Source organism: Trematomus bernacchii, unplaced genomic scaffold, assembly GCF_902827165.1.
Source record: "Trematomus bernacchii unplaced genomic scaffold, fTreBer1.1, whole genome shotgun sequence".
Lineage (NCBI taxonomy): Eukaryota > Metazoa > Chordata > Actinopteri > Perciformes > Nototheniidae > Trematomus > Trematomus bernacchii.
This window is the reverse complement of record NW_022987851.1, coordinates 9,061,466-9,081,455: the sequence shown is the minus strand read 5'-3', so window position 1 is coordinate 9,081,455 and position 19,990 is coordinate 9,061,466. Positions and strand designations below refer to the sequence as shown.

Here is a 19,990-nt window from a genome sequence, read left to right as displayed (position 1 = left end):
CCAGTTAACATTTATTTATTTATTTATCCATATTTTTTAATCTCTCCAGTTTTAAAGGATATTGTTGGTTTACTGTCCTATAGTATACATTGGAATGATTTCAAACCTGTTTTTATTTATCCTAATAATTATAAAAGGTGTGCCTTGGAAATATTTGTTTACATAAATTGTGATAAAACCGTTTGAGACACACTGTGATAACTTAGACTAAAGTGAACTATCTAAACACTCAGAGTCCTTTACCTCACTGAGCCTCTCAGGGCACATGGAAAACATTTTTTGGTATTATATTTGTATTATATTTCCATTTAATCTTGTGGACGTGCAGATTCCCTGTCCTCCATCAGGGGGTGCTGCAAGCACCCTCAGCACCCCTACTTACCACGGCCCTGTATGAAAAGGTTCAACTACGCACACACACACATGATCTCGGCTCGCGCAGCACACTCACAGGCATAGATTGTGCAAGAGGTGCAGTGCAGGCATATTGTTATTCAAGAGATGCGTTGTTCTTTTGGAAAACATGTTTTTATTTTCAATAATACTAATTACATTGACACATGCATTATTTGTGATTAAAATAATGGTTGTTGGTAATGTATTAGCGACCCCCACAGATGTATGATTTCACTGCGTCCGTGGGAGCTCAGACCCCTCCTTATGGGAGCTCAGCTCCCATTGGCTCCCACATAACTCGAACCCTGCTTTTAACCCCCCTGGGAATAATTATATAAAGTATGCAAGTATGCAAGTAAGCATTATTACATTACATTACATTACATGTCACTTGTTAGACACTTTTATCCAAAGCGACTTACATACTCAATACTGTGAGCAATCCCCACAGGCATGTCCAGTTGTATCACCTCTGTACTATAGATATTATTGCTTGTGTCTTGATTTAAGTTTATTGTAATTTTGAATTTTTGAATCGTTTTTTCAGCTATCTGGCCTTACGAAAACAGAAATGTGCAACCGCCAATGACGCACAGGTTCAAACAGGACATACTGTGCATAATGTGACCTGAGGCCTGTATGATAATAAAAAAAATTCAAAAAGGTATCCAGTGTTGCAACAATGGACAGTTAATATTTATTTATAAAAATACAAATGTCACCTTGAATTTACATTATTTAAAATCACCCAGCTGTCCACATTTCGAGCACCACTAGTGATTGCCTTCAAAGTGGGCTGAAAATATTTTTGCTATTCTTTCAGTCTCTTTCTTCATGGATGACGGGGACATGTTGGGACGCTGTCGAGGACCTCTGTGATTTGGAATGTGAGGCCCCTGTGGAGAGGAAAACAGACAAACCTGTAGTGTGAATAACATTTAATCTTGTGCTCAAAACAAACAGGCCAACCTATTAATGAAAGGATTATTTATTGCGTGTTTGAGGTGTGAGGTAACAAATGAGTGACTGTTCAAACACAGCAAGCCTTCCTTTAGTTTATGTTGATGCATGACTGTTGTTGGTGCAAAGAGCTCAATTAGGAGGTATGCAACAAGTGACTAGCTCGAAACGGTTCTTCAAAAAGGTAATTCCATGCCTCCTCAAAGTTTAACATCTCCACATCTGATATCACCACACCCTTTTGATGGCCCTGTTTACAATGGAGTGACAGAAAATACCTTTACCTCTGTACAGCTGGCTGGGCGGGCCAATCTGTTTCACACTAGGTCTGAACAACTCCCAACATTACATGAACATTCTGCATAGGAACACCATTTTAAAATTGCAATTTTTGATATGTTATTTTTTTTTAAATCTGGCGCCACATGCATGTATTGGAGCTAGCAGTTATATCACAGCCAGTGATCACGGGTTTGGCCTGGTTGAAATGCAATCACCATGTTTACATATTATATTGTTATAAGAGCAGCCTAGCTCCCTTTGGGAAACCTGGGTGTAGTTTGTCAAATAATAAATGCTGCAGCTTTTCACGAGTCAAAAGTAAAGTCTGTGTGTCCCAACTGCCAGTTAGAGTCAAGGGGGTTAGGCTTTGAGTTATATAAGCATTTCAGAGTTGAGGGGCCATATGCACTTTCATTTGTGGGATTTATTGTAACCGACAGGAGATCGGTTAGATTCCTCTTCTCTTTTCATATATCAATGTTCACTCCAGGCCTGCTGTTCTACAGTGCTTTATTTTGTTCAGATGTATTCAATTAAGTCATGATGATACTACTGTGGTTGAAGGTTTTTGCAGTTAAAATAGCTTCATAAATAGATGTTAAATGTTACCCTTATTTGACCCTGCAGAGTACTTGCATAATGTGCCTTCTTAGGTTTAGTGAATATTAACAGTGAATATGATTTCTGTTATGATACTATTAAGTCTCTGTCTTGTGAATATACAGAGTCAATTGACATGTAATAAAGGCAGCTTAAAACTGAGCTACGAGTCAGATCTACTTGCTTGGACCTATAAGGAGGATTAAGGGCATACTAACCACCGTAGCAGGTTTAACTCACTATGTGACATTTAGAAAAAAAAACACTAGTTACCTGTCTGGTTTTTTTCAGCACAGACAGGTTAAGACTCTTCAAACTACTTTGTCCACTCCTTTCCCAAAGCTAAAGGCTGGGAGGGGAAACACATTAGCGCTGCTATAGAAACTGTGTGAGGGCAGATTAATGACACATTTTCATTTGCAGTGTAAACACCCCTCGGTACAATCAACACCATATATACTCATGATCATATAACAGTATGTACAGCAGCTATTTGAAATATTTGTACAAGTCAGAAAGTGGGAGGGCCCAAAGCTGTCAATGCTGGAAGTTAAATGACACTGAACTTTAGTTGGTACACAGTGTCACTGTTCACGACTGGTCTCTGCTCAGTTTGCGTCATGTGTAAAGTCATCTAATAATAACCCCCTGCTTTGCATGGCGGTTCTGTTTTAATGTCAGTGACTGTACATTCTGACATATGACTTATTTCTTAAACTATGAATGGAAACAAGTAAGTCTTCCAATAGGTATTATTAAGACACTTGCCAAAAGAATGAAGCTATAATTAAAACGAATGTATTTAGGTATGATAAGGAAGTGAAATTAAAGGGGAAGGGAGAGTGAGTCAGTGTGGATGCAGGGAGTTGAGTTGTTGACAAATACTCACCGGGTCAGTAGCCTTGTTGGAGAAAGAAGGAGCTAAACGTATGACTCTCATGGAGGCCTCCAGTTGGTGAGAGGGAAGGAAGAAATTAGGAACCTCCACAGGGGCAGAGCTTCATGTAGAATGTTAAAGCGTCTAAAATGTGCCTGCTTCAGTGATATACATACAATTACAATACACATTTTAGAACTACATCACACAAAGAACCAGTGAGACACCTGTATGTTAAGACAGAAAATGCCTGTGGAGCAAAGTGTTCCAAAAAAACTGAAATGTTACTCAAAGATCTAAACAATTTTTCCATTATTTTAGATCTTGGATGACCTTTTCAAACAAATAAAAGTAAAATGTAATCTTAAATCCTAAAACACAAATGCAAATCAAGGATACAGTTGGGTTGGAACATCTTGATGGTCCAGGGAGCATGAAGCATCATGGGTATCTGTGGCGTGCAGTGTGGTGGGTGAAGGAACTCGGTCACCTGACCCTTCGTTGGGGCTGCTGGGTTCTTTCGGTGGTCTCTCGGCTAAAAATGGTATTGTCCTTTCACCGTCTGTGTCTGAAGAGTCTCCAGCTGATCCATTAAAACTGTCACTTTGCTGATGTTCACTTTCTTCTCTGCTCTCATCTCCACTATGGGTTAGCAGTTCTACCGTTTCCTCTTCCTCGTCCTCATCCTCTCTCAGATCGGGCCCCTCTGGTGGCTCAGGGCTCTCCACAGACACCAGGTCAGGCTCTGACATGATGCTGGTCCAAGGGCTGGTTTTGTCCGTTAACGAAGTCACCTCGTTCAGAGGCCTCGGGTTCACCACAACCTCATCGTAATCTTCATCATCATCAGCTTCTTCATCCTGTGAACAACCTGTACCATCTTGGTCTGCTCCTTCTTCGTTTTCATCTTCTGACACGGTAAGCGTGTAGCTCCGTTCGTCCTTCTCTCCCTCAGGCTCAGAGTCTGACTGGGCTTCAGACGTCTTTGGCAGTGGCGAGTGCAGGAGTGACACCTTTTCCTCTTCTTCTTCCTCTTCCTGGAATAAATGTGAAGCTCTGCGTGGACTGGAGACACTCTCCGGGATAGTTTGAGGGTTGTTGTCTCCAACAAGTGAAGTTGCTGAGCTGCTTAGGTGGTCTGAAGGAATTGTTTCCAGGTGGGATCCTCGCAGACCTGTGTGAAGAGGACAGTGATGTTGTTAGCAACACAGATGTTTTTTCCTTCCCATATTTTATGTCATACTTTGTAAGGTTTGAACTTCAGAGGGATTGCCTCCACATGGAAGATAGCAGCTATTGGGGCTAACACAACTAAAAGGGTTAATAGACCAGACTAACATAAACAAGGCAAAGAGTAGCTTGGATTATAACACTCACAGAGGGAGCTTGACTCCATTCTCTGATCAGTATGCAATTACTCCACTATATCTTAACATAGAACAGTCATTTGTTGCTATAGTAATGCCCTGAATGTCAAATGGAGAACCTTTAAATAACAATTTTATCCTGTTCTATGTAGCAACTGTCTTAAACCACAACTTGAATGTGGTGTTTATGACTTGTTCACAGCTTTTAAAAGGGATGTTGCCATAAACCCATGTTTAAAAAAATTAAGAGCAATGATCTAACAAGTACAGTACCGGTTTGATCAAGTCAATTGAAGTCAAAATATTGTTTCCAAATCCTCAAATGTCTTATTTTGATACTTTTCTTTGAGTTTTTGAGCTGACCTGGACAATTATTTAAAAAATATATATATATATTGATTAGTTAGAGTTAAAAAATAAATAATTGATAGTTGCATTTATAATGTACCATATAATAACATGATATAAATAGCTTGGGCAATAAAAAGTGAGAGCCATGCAGTGTTTACATTGTTCCACTTGTTACATTTCAGCACCTCTTGTATTAATCAGACGAATGAGGAAGGTACAGGGATGTCTCCATTTATGGGTTAGTGTGCAAGCTACACAGAAGACTGTCCCCGCAATGACCGTTTCTGGGTCAGCTGCCAACGCTGGGTAAACTAAAACAAAGTTTACATGCCAAGAATGATCTTTAAATGTTAAAACTAATATTAGTGGACACACTTTAAAGGTCACCTATTATGCAAAATCCACTTTTTCATGTCTTTTATTCATAAACATGTGTCCCCTCTGTGTAAAGAGATTCTGAAAGTTTCAGGAAAAGAGATTCGCTCACTTTTTGTCCTGATCCATTTATATAAAAACCTGTCTGAAAATGAGCTGATCAGATTTTGGACACTTTATGTCATAACGATTTTTTTGGCTTGTGTAACCATTAGCCAATAACCAACCAAGGTAACCCCCCCCACCTTATCACCTGAATCTCCTCCTAGAGCACCATTGTGTTCTTTTTAACCAAATATCTCTCAGAGGGGCGTGGGGAGTGGCTCCTTATTTTCATCTAAAGTAACAGACAGAGAATCAGCACTTTTGAAACAGGGCTGAAACAGAGGGGATTATGGGATGCTACAATGATCTGTTTGGTATTTCAGCCAAACACTTCAGAGACATGTTTTGTATATATCTGAGACCTATAATATATTGATGAAAAACAGTATAATAGGGGAACTTTAAAATAAATGTGCCATCCAATGTGCCGTTATTAAATGCAAAAACAATGTATTCACTTATGACTACAGGTTGAAAAATGTTGCTGCTAATTACTGACTCATAAAATGGAACCGCTTACATAACAGTGCTCACCGCTAATGATATTGTCTGCTTGTCCAACTAAGTGTTTGGACTTGAGAAGAAGCTGCCGTGTGTCTGTCTCCGAGTCCCTCTGCTCCTCCTGGCTGGTCTGACAGTCCGGCTCACTAGTGGGCGGGAATGTGGGAGTTGAAAGCTTACGGCTGAAGTATCTCTGGATGTTGTCGAGCTCACTTAGTTTTTTCCTGTAAAAACAAGGATTGGTTTGGCTTGGATAAAAAAAACAACAACAACAACAACAACAAATAAGTGAAAGTCCATGTGAGGAATGATACCTGAGTGCTGAAAACAGGAAGGAGCTGCTGCTGCAGACAGAAGGAGCTGCTGTTTGCTCCTGCAGACTCTGATGGTACAGACGCACTTTGTCCATGTGCTCAAAGTGGCGGTCACTCTCACTGGACCTGAGCAGATTAGAGATTAATTAATGCAATGTGGAGGCTTTTTTAGCACGTGGATAAATATACTTATAAAGAGTAAGTTAAATGTGTAATTTTTCGCGACACACCTTTCAGAGAACAGCCTCTCCGTGATGTCGGGTGATGAGATCTTTTGCTCTGTGTGCTGGCTGATGTGAGAGGGGAAGCTGCTGTAGGTGGCTGTGGTATGGTAGATGACAGGGAGTGCCTGGAATAAATCCTTCTAATAAAACACATGTATCATTATCAAAATGGTGGCCAATCCAAAATATAAGTTTTATTATGTACCAATACGTTTTCTCACCGGTGAGTTTTTGGCAGTTTCTTCATTCACAGCCTTTCTCCGTCCACGGAGGTCTTGGACCCCCTTTAGAGGAATGATTGACACTTTGAGCTGGCCGTGACACTGACCGCTGAAGTCTGTGATGTTGTACCAACCACACACCAACTGGAACCCACAGAGTAAGGGGGACAGGTCTACAGACGCAAATCCAATCACCCTCTCCGTTTCTATGGAAGAAAAACCCCAAGAGAGAATACATTTATCAAATGAATCATGAAATGAATCAATGAAATGTATGCTGTGATGTGTAACTGCTTCCTGTACCTCCTTTGTGCCAGACTTTGAACACGAGATGTTGCTGTGGATCGAGCAGTAGCTCATTTGTAAGCCTGTGAATTCAAAAACAAAATGTGCCCTTCACGTTTGTTTCAGTGTACCATAGATATCTTAAAAGATGTATTTATGTGTGTCGTTGACCTGCACTCATGATGATGGTCCCACACAGGGCAGTCGGTGTTGGCTAAGACAGCAGTGGACACTGGTTCAGCAGAGTCGGCAGTGATGTAGGAAACACAGCAGCACGGCGACCCTTCACTGCGCTCTGCCAGAGGACAGCCTGCCAGGGAAACACAACACGTCAAGGCAACATTTAGTGTTTATGGTCCCTGCCTCTACAATAGCTTTTTACCTTAGCAATCAACTATTCTAATTCCACTTGATTCATCTACTCTATTGTACTTTGCTATGCTTATTGTTTAAGAACCATGATTGCATCTTTGCACAAAAGGCGCTATATAAATAAATAAGTTGAACACAAACATTAAGTAAAGTCAAGCTCACCCTTCAGATTCAGGTGCATAGCTCGATCCACTGCTACAGTCACAGGGAAAGATTCCTCCGTGCTCATTTCTGTATGCTGCACACGTGTGATGTCTGGAGTTGTTCTGGAGGACTTATTCTTGTGTGTGCTTTGTGGTTGTTTTGGTGTAGCTGGCGAAGTGATACAATCTGCTGCTTCCTCCTCTGATAGGAGCTCCCCCTGGCTGTCCCAGTCCACCTGAGTGGTAACTCCAGCAGGGAGCTCCACTGGGACATCCCCTGCTGTCATGGCGATGTGTACCCTGATAGCAGCCCCTTGTAGATCTGCTGCTGAAGGCCTGAACAGCGGATACACTCCTGGGAAACCACACAACTTTGATGACACCCAGAAGTAAAGCCATAATCTTTCTCAAGCAATATTATTCAGTCAAATTATAACACAATAGTAATTTCTTACCACTGATGGTAAACTTCTGCTTCGGCGTCTTTGCAAGAGAGGACAGATCAACAAACGCTGAGCCCACCAGTCGATCAGTGTCTCTAGGCCTCTGGGATTTATCTTTTGAAAATGCGACCCACAGCTGGACCTCCAGCCTCTCCTCTCGTAGATACCACATCAAGGGCTGAGTGCTCCTTAGCTCCACTGCTCTACTTCCCTGGAAGGTCACCGTGGCCTGCCCCCCCTCCTCTACAGAGGGGTGTTTCATCTGAGAGCAGAAGGCTTCCTGGTCGTAGAACTTGTACCTGAAGTAGCAGTAGGTGGAGCGCTCCAGCTCACTGAGGCCCGGCAGAAGCAAGCAGTGGACCGGTATCCATGCTCTAGGAATCGAAACAGTTAAAGACATTTTTCTCATGCCGTCTCCCCAAGCTTCTTCATCCTCTTGCATGTCATTCTGGGCCATTTCCCAGCTCAAACCCTGAGCAGCTTTTATCACTCTTTCCCTGTCTGAGTGGTGGGCGAAGCTGACGGAGATTTCAAGGCCTCCGACCAAGATGTGCTGCTGCTGAGAAGAAGAACTTGTTTCCTGAGGTGTATACACTCCAAACCAGCCTGAAATACCTTTAAGATTGGAAAAAGTAACATGAATGAGAAAATGAGTCGTTTTTTTCAGGAAATCCAAGTCAAACAGCAGTCACTATGAGAGGAGCTTACCTGTTCTTTTATGGATGAGATCAGCAAGAGGTATTTTCACTGAGCCCAACATCGCATCCTTAGGCTTATGAGTGTGGACTGCTACAAGAAAAAGCACAAAAATAATTAAATTACAGACACATTATTTTCTAACATTTAAGATAACCTAGAAAGACTCCCTTGAACCAAGCAATTGTGTAACATGTTGTAATTAACATTCTTCTAACTTGGAGCAACACTGTTAATATTTACAAACTCGTTAGCACGACTTTTTCAATTAAAATGTTTGTTTGACTGCATGCTGTACATGTTTTATTAAACGATAAGCTGAATAAAAGTTAGAACCATGCCTGTAAAACAATACAAATATCACTTGCATATTAAATGGTTAGTGTGATAAGAAAAAAACCTAACATTTGAATTTAAATCATTATAATATTGTCATTATAATATAGTAATTGTGGAGAAATTGAACTGAGCTTTTGTAAACCTTTGCGACTGTCTCTGTTCCAGACAGTGAAGACAGCAGAGGCTTCTTCCAGCTGCTCAGCTAAGCTGCAGGTTTCTCCACTGCTCCTCTGAAGCAGCAGATCGCAGGACAACTCCATGTGGTGGTCAAACTCAGGGCAGAAGGTCCTGGCAGCGACACGGGTGCACCTCCTCTCACTCTCAGGCAAGAACGAGAGCTCCACCGTGATGAACGAGTTTACTCCCACACCAGCAAAGTAGCTGAATCTGTCATCTTGTTCTGATAAAACCCTGTAACAGAGAGACAGAAGCAAATTAGCAAACTGAAGACATTAAGGAAGTTTATTACATGGCTTAGTTGAATACTCGATTCTGATTGGTCAATTCAGAACACGTGACACGTTGTTAATCCAGTAGTACAGACCGCTGTCGAGGACTTATTGACCGTTGTTAAGGACGCTCACATCTGCAAAAAGAAGTCCGGTCGATTTAACTGTATACAGTTTGCTTGTCTTTAGTTTTCCGTTGTCTACCGTCTGAGAGCAACATGGGAGGACTTTAATATACATTTTAATATATTTGGAGAGCACAGTAATTTGGATGAATGGTTAGTGGCTGATGAGTCCCCAGCGAAGAAAAGAAAAAGACAAGAGGGACAAGAAAACAGCGGAGAAGTAAGAAAAGAGGGACAAGAAAACAGCGGAGAAGTAACGGGGCATCCTCAACACGGAGCTGCGGTCCTTTTTACGCAACGGTCCAGACATAGACATCAAACGGCAAAACATATTCAGTTGCCAGTTACTTTGGCATTAGGGCAGGGATATCTAGATACTTTCCAAGGTTTGACATAATGAATTGTGCTACTATTAAAGCAAGCAACGATGTTTTCAAATCTGTCATCAAAAAGCAGTTCCTGCCGTTGCTGCGTAGTTCAAACGGTAACAACGGACTATTTTTCTTAGCGGATGCATGTCATTTTAAATCAATAAAACTATTTTTTAAATCAATAATACTATTTTTTAAATCAATAAAAACATTTTCTAAATCTATAAAAGCATTTCAATTAATATTGGGAGTCAAGTCGTTACTTTTTTGAGAATGTGGCCTGTCACTGTAAATAGGTTGCTAATGTATACCCCTGTAATTATGTTGTGATGTCCTTTTGTTTTCTGTTGTTTTTATGTGTAACTAATGTACCGCAGGTCTCCCTTGAAAAAGAGATCGTTGATCTCAATGGGATTTTTTAACCTGGTTAAATAAAGGCTACAAACAAACAAACAATAAGCGGGATAAGGTGCAGCGACTTGGTCATTATTGGTCATTACAAATATAGTAATGACCGCCTCGCTGCACATTATCCCTTACATATATATGTATAAGGAAGACATTTTCAGTATGTGTTTTCGGATCTCTGATGCTGAAACACTTGCCATTAGACAGACTAATGGAAGGGAATTTCGCCTTATTTGTATCTCAAAACGTAAAGTTGAGAAACTCAATTTCAGTTTCTCTTTCAAGGAGAATATGCTGGGGATGAAGTGTCAGCAAGGAGAGCTCTAACTTGACAAATAAAACACAAACTACTTTAACTGACGACTAGCTGACATGACATTATATTGCAATCATAATTATTTTAGTCTGAACAACTGCCAAATTAAAAATACTTTTTTGATGAACTTTTTCATCACACCATTAGGAACAGATTCACACACATTTAGCCCCCAAAAAACACCACTCTCAACATTGCTAAGTGGATTTTCCTTGCATCAAAACAAGTAAAGCTCCCAAGAGGACAGTGTGTGTTGTACCTTGCTGCAGCCTGCAGACCTGATGCTCTGTGCACCTGAACCACCAGGGTCACAACACGAGAGGCCGCTCCTTTACCAGCCTGACCTTCAGGTCTCACCGGTCGGTGCTTGTACCGAATGCACACATCCAGTAATCCTGATACAACAAAACAGAACATTGAAGATACTAATTGTGCCAATACAGTATTATTTTTAGTTTCCATTACTCAGTGAGTCTGTGTACCTGAGGGCTGAGGCGGGTGTGCAATGGGACTGTCCGTCCTGGGAATCAGGGGCAGGGAGAACATTTGAGCCTCATTAGGATGCTGTCTCTGCATGGTGACCATGGCACACAGCTTGGACAAAGGAAGCATTCCTCTGGCCACAAGCTGGTCTCGAACGTTTGGATAATAGTATCTGTAAAAACAAAAAAATCCATCTAAATAAAACCAGTACGTTTTAAGCTAAGAGCTAATGAAATTGCAATTAGAATCGGATCAGGATTTATGCACGTGAAACCTCAGAACTTTTCAGAGTAATGACCACATTTTAGTTGTAATGAATGCATCTCCAATTACATTTTCCTCTATTGAACAATCACAAACCTGCACCAGACTTCAAATTGGACACCCCCTCCGCTGCTTAGGCCTTTAGTCGAAAGAGAGCTAAGCAGCAGCCTCTGAACAGGAAGTCCTTCAGGAGCCAGGAGCACATGAGTCTCAGTGTGGCCAAACACAGGGTCCGGGACGCAGAGAGTGGTGGTGGTACGGAACGGCTTCAGGTTTACGCCTGTTGGAGATGGCATACAGGTCAGACAGACGCAGAGGGAAGATAAACAACTTGGGAAATTAGAAAGTAAAATTGACTTACTACTCTCTATGAGGTTCTGGTCCACTTTTGCAGCAGGGTCAGCCTCCTGACAGGGGAAGCTGTACTGGACGTAGCAGTCAGCCTCGCCCCACACTGTAGACTGCAGAGGGGTCAGCCCATCTACCTTCTCCACTCTTATCACAAACACATGCTCTCTCATACTTTCCTGTTGAGGTGCAATAACCTGAGGGGGAAACACAAGGAGGTGAAAGAGAATTCACAACTTATCATCACAGTTGGTGTGTACTCTTCACTCATAAAGGAAACAAAGAAGAAACACACTCGGATGAGAGACGTGAGATAGCTGAAGATCCTGCTCTCGCACCCACATAAGTATACAGTACACTTCAGTAAAGTTCATCGGTGTGACAACATTTATTATCTAACCTTTTTTGGTGAATGAGACTGGTGATCCAGCAGGTGAACTGGTCTCACGAGATGAGGTAAGCAGTCGTATTCTTCATCCCTCGTGCGCTGGAGGGCAGCTATCTGCTCTGATCGGCCCATAGCCAAAACTACCCTGAGCTGTCCTTTACAGCTTCCTGAGAACACATCAATGAGCGGCATGTAGCAGTCCACCCCTAAAACAGGGTACTGCGCCTGGAGAAGAAGGTGGGCAATCTTTGGATCCCTGCAGGGGAGAAAAGCAGAGAGGGTTAATATATTGTCATGTAAGCCTCACTGTGAGAGGTATATTTATTAACTGTGAAATGTAATTTGTGGTGGAAATTCCTGGAGTTTCATTTTAAGATTACAACACATTTCTGGCATGTAGGATAGAACATCCTATAACAGTTTGAGGTGGAGTACCATAGCGCCTCCCAGAGGACAGGTCAATAAAAGATCTGCCGATTACTTTCTTAAATAACCCGTTTCCCAGCAGCTGAAGATGTATTTTTCAAATTGTTTCTTTTGTCCGTCAAACAGTAAAAATCGTATTAACTATAGACCATAATAAACAAAAGAAGTCAACAAATATTTACATTTGAGAGGTCAGAGGCAAGGGAATTGTAAGTACTTTTGCATTAAAAAGTCTTACATTATTAATAATTAGAAAAAAGTTGCAAACAAATTAGTTAATCAAATGACTAATGGACAACTTGTTTCATAACCAAAGGAATCACTAGCACTTTGACTATTTGGTGCCAATCAACTCCTAATCTAATACCCTAGAATCTAGAAAATGTTTTTTTTGTTTTTTTTTTGTTTAGTCCCTCTCCGACTTGCCTAAATGACATGTAGAACTGGTGGAGAGGTAATTTAACGAGGCCGAGGAGTCGATCCTGCCCTGAACTTCCCGTCTTCTGCCACACCTCGATTACTATCACGTTATTCTTCATCCGCTCCAGCAGCTTAGTAGTTAAGGCCACAGGGGTCACCTGAGACAAAGGATGGAGACAAAGTCATGGTACTGTGTTGTTATTGTTCTAGCATGTTGCTTCCATTGTAGCCTAATGTAAAAAGTAAGATGTGGTTAGAAGACTTGATTTCCTGGGCTAACCTGAACAAAGTTAAAGGAAGGATTTGCCTGCCCCCAGCTGACGACAGATCTCGCTGTCTCATCACACCAGAGTTTACAGTTCAGGTACACGTTTGGAGCCTGCATGGGCAAGTTCTTTCCATCGGGCACCATGAGTAACGTATGCAGCAGAACCTCAGGATCCTCCTCCACCTGTAGCTGTGATCTGTGAGATGTTCGGAGGCCGAGATGAGGAGAAGGTTCCTTTGAGTGTTTCTGAGGACTCCAAGCATTCAGCGTGGGTTCTTCAAAAGATCCAGCAGGTAGCTCGTCCCTCTCAATGTCAGCATGGTGAGATCTGGAGCTGCTCTCTCTCTGTGGACTGGGTGCAGTTTGAGAAGGCGATGCATCTCTCCGAGCCAGCTTGCTTTTACTTTGTTCAGTGGAGAAATCTTTATTGTGTGTAGCAAGTTCTAGCGACACCTGCGAAAAAAAAATACCCCTATGACAGATATTTGGGTACAAAAAACAGGCTTGTAAATATAAATTCCTGCGTAAAAGAAACATACCCTGAGGGGTCCAATCTCCTGTGTTTCACTGTTCGCTTCCACCCTCTGTACAGGTAAGAGGACAGACTGACTCAGCTGCTCGCTCTCCAGCAGACAGCGCAGCGGGTGGATCGCCATGCCGATGGGAACAGGCTGCAGCAAGGAAAGCCAAGGTCATCATCAGCAGTTCATTACAGCACTTTATTAATAAATGTTAAACTCTGTTTTGTGAAAAATTAACAATTTTCTTGGTGGTGCTAAATAATCAACAGTGTGCAAATAAACCCATAAAATAGAAAACATTAAAAATATCCATTTAAAACCATCAGAACAGTGTTGTGCAAACACATTTATTGTTATTTATTTATAGTTATCAGAGGGAACTTACATCACAACAACTACATTTAAGCAGTTACAAATGTAAAACTTAGTGAGTCAGTCAGTCACTCTTAAACAAACCAATCTAATGCATTTTATCAATCAAATTACTAATGTTATACGAAATCTACTTACTTTCTTTTGGTCGCTCCTTCGTGAGTAAATCTTGAAAATCAGATCAGTTCCCCACCATTTTTTTACTGCTGCTGTACTGAAGTTGACAGGAAACACAGATCGCTGATGGAACTTTACCGCTGAAAAACAAAAATTGTACATTATGTCAGATTCTGTCACAAGCACCTACCATAAACATTGTTTTTCATTCGAGTTGGTTACTTAAAAGCAGATCGTAACAGGACATACCTCCACCTGCAACTTTACTGGCAACAGCTGTGGTCACCTCTCCATCTCCACCCTTACTACGATCATGTCGACTGGAAGTTGAGGCCGTCGGGAACAGATACTCTACAAAATATGTGCTAAGGATAAAGAGATTAAATATGTCATGCTTGAACTGATAATCATTTAATTATTTGTTTAAGTGAAATAAAAAATATCTTCAATGTTTTGCCTACCACTTTTTGCTGGTTAACGGTCGAGGAGGTTTCCCTTTACTAGAGGGTTTTCTAGGTGTGGTGGTTGTACTTCCTGTAGGTACAATAAGAGAGTCGATGGTGACTCTCGCAAGCCGGATCAAACTCAGCAAAGTGAACTGCTCTGCACTCAAACCAGGAGGGATACCAGCAGCATCTGTACACCGCTGAGGCTCTGAGTTAGGACTAGACACAGTGAAAATATGGTTAATAATTGTCTTAAATTAACAAAAGTTCATGTAATTACATCTACCGTATGTTTTTTCCGTGCTGAATGCTATCTTGGCAGCTTGCATATTAAGGGTTTATTAAAATGGTACATGGTTTATAGAGCATGTAAAGGCCATACCGTTCACTCATCTTGGGTGCAGACTGTGTCAGCTGTTTTTTACTTAGTGACATTGTTCCTTGACCCTCTGGCTCAGTGTCGTCTGGTTTGATATCCGACATCTGAAAAAGAACACGAAAAGAACGACTTTATATGACCCCTACCTCAAAATCAAGTACAGTGAGAGTGATATTACAGATAAAACATGCTTTTTATCATTATAAAATGTACTACTTACAGGAGTTTTGTAGAACAAATGTTCCAGTAAGCTCTGGTCATATTGTGGATCATTGAGCTCACTGTCCCCACACACACTGCTGTGGCCAGAGAGAGATTCAGGGAAGGAGCCATCTCCATCCCAGAGAGGCAAAGGAGATGTGTTCAAGCTAAAAAAACAAAACAGGGGGAAAATAGTATACAAATGTCTGAAAAGAAAACTGCTTACATATTCTGTCCGCTAATGCAATAAATGTGGGCATAAGTACCTGCCGAGGAGCAGGTGCACAGCTCTGTTATCCATGTCCATAGGACAGTCTAAGCTGCAGTCTGAAACTACAGCAACATCCTCAGAGTGCTTGAGAGTTGAATCAGCATGAAGAATATTTTGAAGGAACATCCCAGAGGGAGACGGGACGGGCCTGCAGACACAGGGAGAAAGTATTATAGAGGCATTATGTGTATTATAAGCTGATAGAAAACATTGTTGTTTTCACACTTAAACACACTCACTTTGAAGATGGCAGGATGTTTTCCTTTGGGAGAGGTAGAGGGGTGTCTTTCAGAGCCGGAGCAGAATCCATGTCACATTTTAAAGTTGATACAACCATTGCGTTTCTAAGCTTGTTTCCACGCTCCAGAATAACTGAAATAGGAGAAAAGATTTGTTAAGAGGCACTTCATTGTGTGCGTTTGTGGTTATGCACTCATGTTGTGTAGTCATGCTGCAACCAACCTGAAAGAATATCATTGGTGGTTTGACCACAGAGCTGTCTACATGAAGGATTCATGGCCGTTTGACTGTTTGGAGATTTGTCTGTTGTCGGCATCTGATTCTCCAGTGATTCTTCTTTGTCCTTCTGTGCATTTTGGAAATACAAGTGGTCTTTCCCTCTGAAATATAACAACAATATAAACAGTGAGATTATGATGCTCGGATGTACTTACTACCAATGAGCTTATAACAAGACACACAACTACCTTGGAGTGTTTCCACTGCTGCTGACGGCGGAGAGTGGTCTGGTTTGCGAGGGCACATTCAGTTTGGTTACTTGCGGTCCTTCAACACTAATATCTGTGATGGGACAAGAGCTGCTGCTGTCATAGGCTTCTGTCAGAGGCTCCAGATTAAGGGAAACCTAAGGAGGTAGAGAAAGAAGCTTAGAGGTACTGCTCCTGGTGCAACAAATAAAACAGCTTGAGAATTTTTAACAGTATTTATTAAAATCAGAATCTTGTTTTTTTGTAAGGAATTAGACTCACAAAATATAGTAAAGAGATATTAGAATTAGGGCTGTCAGTCGATTAAAATATTTAATCGCGATTAATCGCATGATTGTCCATAGTTAATCGCAAATTAATCGCACATTTTTTATCTGTTCTAAATGTACCTTAGAGGGATATCTTTCAAGTTTTTAATACTCTTATCAACATATGAGTGGACAAATATGCTTTATATGTTTGTTTATTATCATTTGAACAATGACAAATATTCTCATGAATATTAAACACAACAACCTCTGAACATTACAAATATTCACCTCAATTCAACCTGGAACCTCTCTCATACAATAATACTGTGTGTGTGTGTGTGTGTGTGTGTGTGTGTGTGTGTGTGTGTGTGTGTGTGTGTGTGTGTGTGTGTGTGTGTGTGTGTGTGTGGAGACACTGTGATAGATCGTTGGAGCATATATGCTCGAATGGGAGCTGCCTGGACGCTGCAATCATGTTGCGCGTACTATCCGTGCTGAGTGTGCTGACTTTTCGTACAATGTCCCACTGTCTGGCTACCTGCATAAAGTCAAGTGCTCGGCGCAGTTGTCGGCGAAATGTCATTGAAACAGCTCCTTATATCCGTTAGCGCAGCTAGCTAGCACCAGATGCTAACAACAACACGTAAGGTGTGCCTCGCTCGCGCGAGTCGCGCCACACATACACACTCCCTCCCGGTCCTCCCGATGGCCAGTCCGGGCCTGCCAGTGAGCGTGGAAGTGTGGTCTGCCACAAGCGGGCGGTAGGAGCGGGGCTGTCAGCATCAGCTTGTAGATGGTATTTTAAACTCGATGCGCTCTGAAACTACGGCGGCCGAGGACAAAAAATACACATGCGTTAATCGCGTTAAAATAATTAGTGGCGTTAATTTTTTTTTGCGTTAACGCGTTATTAACGCGTTAACTTGACAGCCCTAATTAGAATGTAACATAGGAGCAGATCCTGGAAAAAGAAAAGGAATACTATAAAATCTGAGAATGTGTACAAGAAAAACATTCAAGTAAAATACAAAAAGAATATGACAAATAACAATGACAATATGTTCAGTATATCTTAAAGTGGATGAGCTGTGCCATTTTTAAAGTAGTATCGTTGTGCAGAGATAAATTGCAAATATTACAATTTAATTATAGTTATAATGGTTAGTTTGTCAATGCCACCTTTTATAATGGTAATATAAGCCTGACGTGGGTGATGAGTTGTAAATAGTGAATGTCCCCGAACACTTTACCGATATAATTGTGGATAGAAATGTTAAAAGGCTTAAGAGATATTTAAATGGTCAGTCTGATATAAACAGCACCCCTGCAGTTGGTAAAGATGCCTACTCTTGCCAAAAGGAAAGGAAATGTAATTTCAGGAGTCTCAATATTCAGGACCCTTCAGTATAGCAAACATTATTCCACAAATGCAGGTGGCAGAAGAATGTGAATTCAAGTTTCGACTAACCTGTAACTCTCCCAGCTTGTCAGATGTAGGTGATATAAGGGTGTAAAATCCACTGATGGGGTGGGACAGAGAGAGGCGAGAGATACCCGAAACCTGAGCCCTTGCGATCGGCAGATGATCAGGTTTTGTCAGAACTTCCAGCACCAGGGAGCCCATATCTGTTCATCATTAAAATGTTAGTGGCTAGTGACAACATTTCCATCTCAAACACATTGAAGATATTTTAGTTACCTGTAAGATATGAGGTGAACTGCTTTGGTCCACAGCGGATAGGGAAGCGAGCTGTGGTCTTGATGGTCTTCTGTGACGGCTGTGAGCCATCTCTCGGGAAGAAGTGTGTCCCGTTTGAGGACTCTCCCCACCAGCGCAGCCTCACAAATGTTGCAGGTGGAGGCTTATGAACTGTCCATAATACCCTGCTTATGGTCAACCGCAGGAAGCATCTTAGCTGGCCTTCGACCAGAGGAGGGAGGCTGGTGGCGGGGGGGCACATCGCTGGGGACTGCAAAGAGATATAATTGATTACAGATTACAACACTTTAAATGTTAAAGGTAGTAAAGTGGTTTTAGCTGAAGGATTAAGATCAATGAATCATATTTTATTGATGTGTTCTTTACATCTTTATCTTTCCTTCAGTTAAAACTAAAATAAGTCTGTTTTCCACAGATGTTTTTAAGATATATGTCATAGTGTAAAATGTGCTTTTGTATATATTCGCTTTATTGTTAAAAATTGCTAACGTAAAAAATGGTATTAATATTGTGACAATTATTTCTATGAGAGCTACTGTTCACAGATGCACAGAGGCTACCAGTGCATCAACATGCTAACCAAACATATCCACATTGATCTCTCTGAGATACTGAATTTATCCCTGTAGGAATATTAGACTTCAAATAATGAGTTAAACAGGCATGATACTTCCGACAATAATGCATTATCCCAGCAATGTTAGACACTATTTTTGACAATTCACCTCAATCAGTGGAGCAGCCATGCTGTGTCTGGGACACAATATCACATTTGAATTGCCTCACAGTCACTATGGCATTGCATTATTAGCGTTAAACCTGAGGTGTCGCCTACTGCAATGCATTTCGTAATTAGTTATTTTGAAGTTCAATATTTAACGTTAAGTTAATATTTTATCTAGGCAACATCTGTAAAAACACCTACCAACAACACATACTGCGAAATTCTAGACGACACAGCAGATTACAAAATACAGGAACACACAATTATAAGAGACATATGTTACTACACAACCGAGTGAAACGTTGTTGATATATACAAAATAATTTCTCTGCGAAAAAATGATGTTATGAGTTTTGCTTAACTTACTGTAAACACAATTTAGGATACCCACAAAGTGCAATGCAGGTACTGCAACACATTAACATGGACACCACAAACAAAAACAAAATCCGATTGTCAGAAAGTGAGAGCATATTACATAAACTTTAGCTTGCAAGCTAATATACTCGGCTAATGTGACAGCTGACGCTAACAGCTACTTCACGTAACTAAGCAGCATGCTAGCAGGTAGCTAAGCTAACAACAGCTTACCTTTCTTTTTGCTGCCTCCGGTTCTGACGGTCCTCTGTTTTCTGCTCTTCATCCCGCAGCTCAGTAAATATGCGTGTTAAATAAGAGCCTGGCAGAAGCAGTGCCTAAACATTCAACAGCCATGGTTTTTATCACGGTTGTGCACTAACTCCACTAACTTTAATCCGTTTAACAGAGCTGCTTGGGTTTCGCACACACACTCACACAAACATACAAACTGCAGCCCGCTAAACTGTTCCAGAGCGACAAAGTGCGAACGTACCGCCTCCGCTGCCGCTGTTTTTTTACAGAGGCATTCTGGGAAATGAAGTTGATTTTGATGTGGCGGTCAAAAATCATTAACACACGTTTCTATACAGGTGAGCGTTACATGATGATGACAGTCGCTGGTTTAGCTCAGACTTAAATGACCAGGTTTATAAAGTATTGCAGCTGAAAATGCATGCTTTTGGGAAAGCACAGGATTGAATAAATGAGACTTAGATTACACTGAACGAATTGTTAGAGTGTGTTAATGGATGTTTTGATAACGTTTTGTTGTGAAATACAGCC

The 19,990-nt window shown here is 41.2% G+C and overlaps 1 protein-coding gene across 1 annotated transcript; it reads right to left on the bottom strand.

Annotated features, from left to right (window-relative positions):
• Positions 1–1,055: 1,055 nt before the first annotated feature.
• On the bottom strand, positions 1,056–19,676 carry c2cd3 (C2 domain containing 3 centriole elongation regulator). Its single transcript, XM_034113111.1, is given in 34 exon segments — positions 1,056–1,292; positions 3,128–3,236; positions 3,515–4,289; positions 5,848–6,038; positions 6,129–6,254; positions 6,359–6,492; positions 6,574–6,779; positions 6,877–6,941; positions 7,030–7,168; positions 7,393–7,728; positions 7,829–8,431; positions 8,525–8,605; positions 8,994–9,262; positions 10,780–10,915; positions 11,003–11,175; positions 11,364–11,547; positions 11,629–11,812; positions 12,016–12,259; positions 12,856–13,007; positions 13,130–13,570; positions 13,657–13,788; positions 14,149–14,267; positions 14,377–14,492; positions 14,589–14,792; positions 14,956–15,056; positions 15,173–15,320; positions 15,420–15,572; positions 15,664–15,796; positions 15,887–16,044; positions 16,132–16,289; positions 17,872–18,029; positions 18,103–18,358; positions 18,360–18,373; positions 19,439–19,676. Coding segments are annotated over 34 exon segments (6,573 nt in total). The 5' UTR covers positions 19,491–19,676; the 3' UTR covers positions 1,056–1,169.
• Between the last annotated feature and the right edge of the window lie 314 nt (positions 19,677–19,990).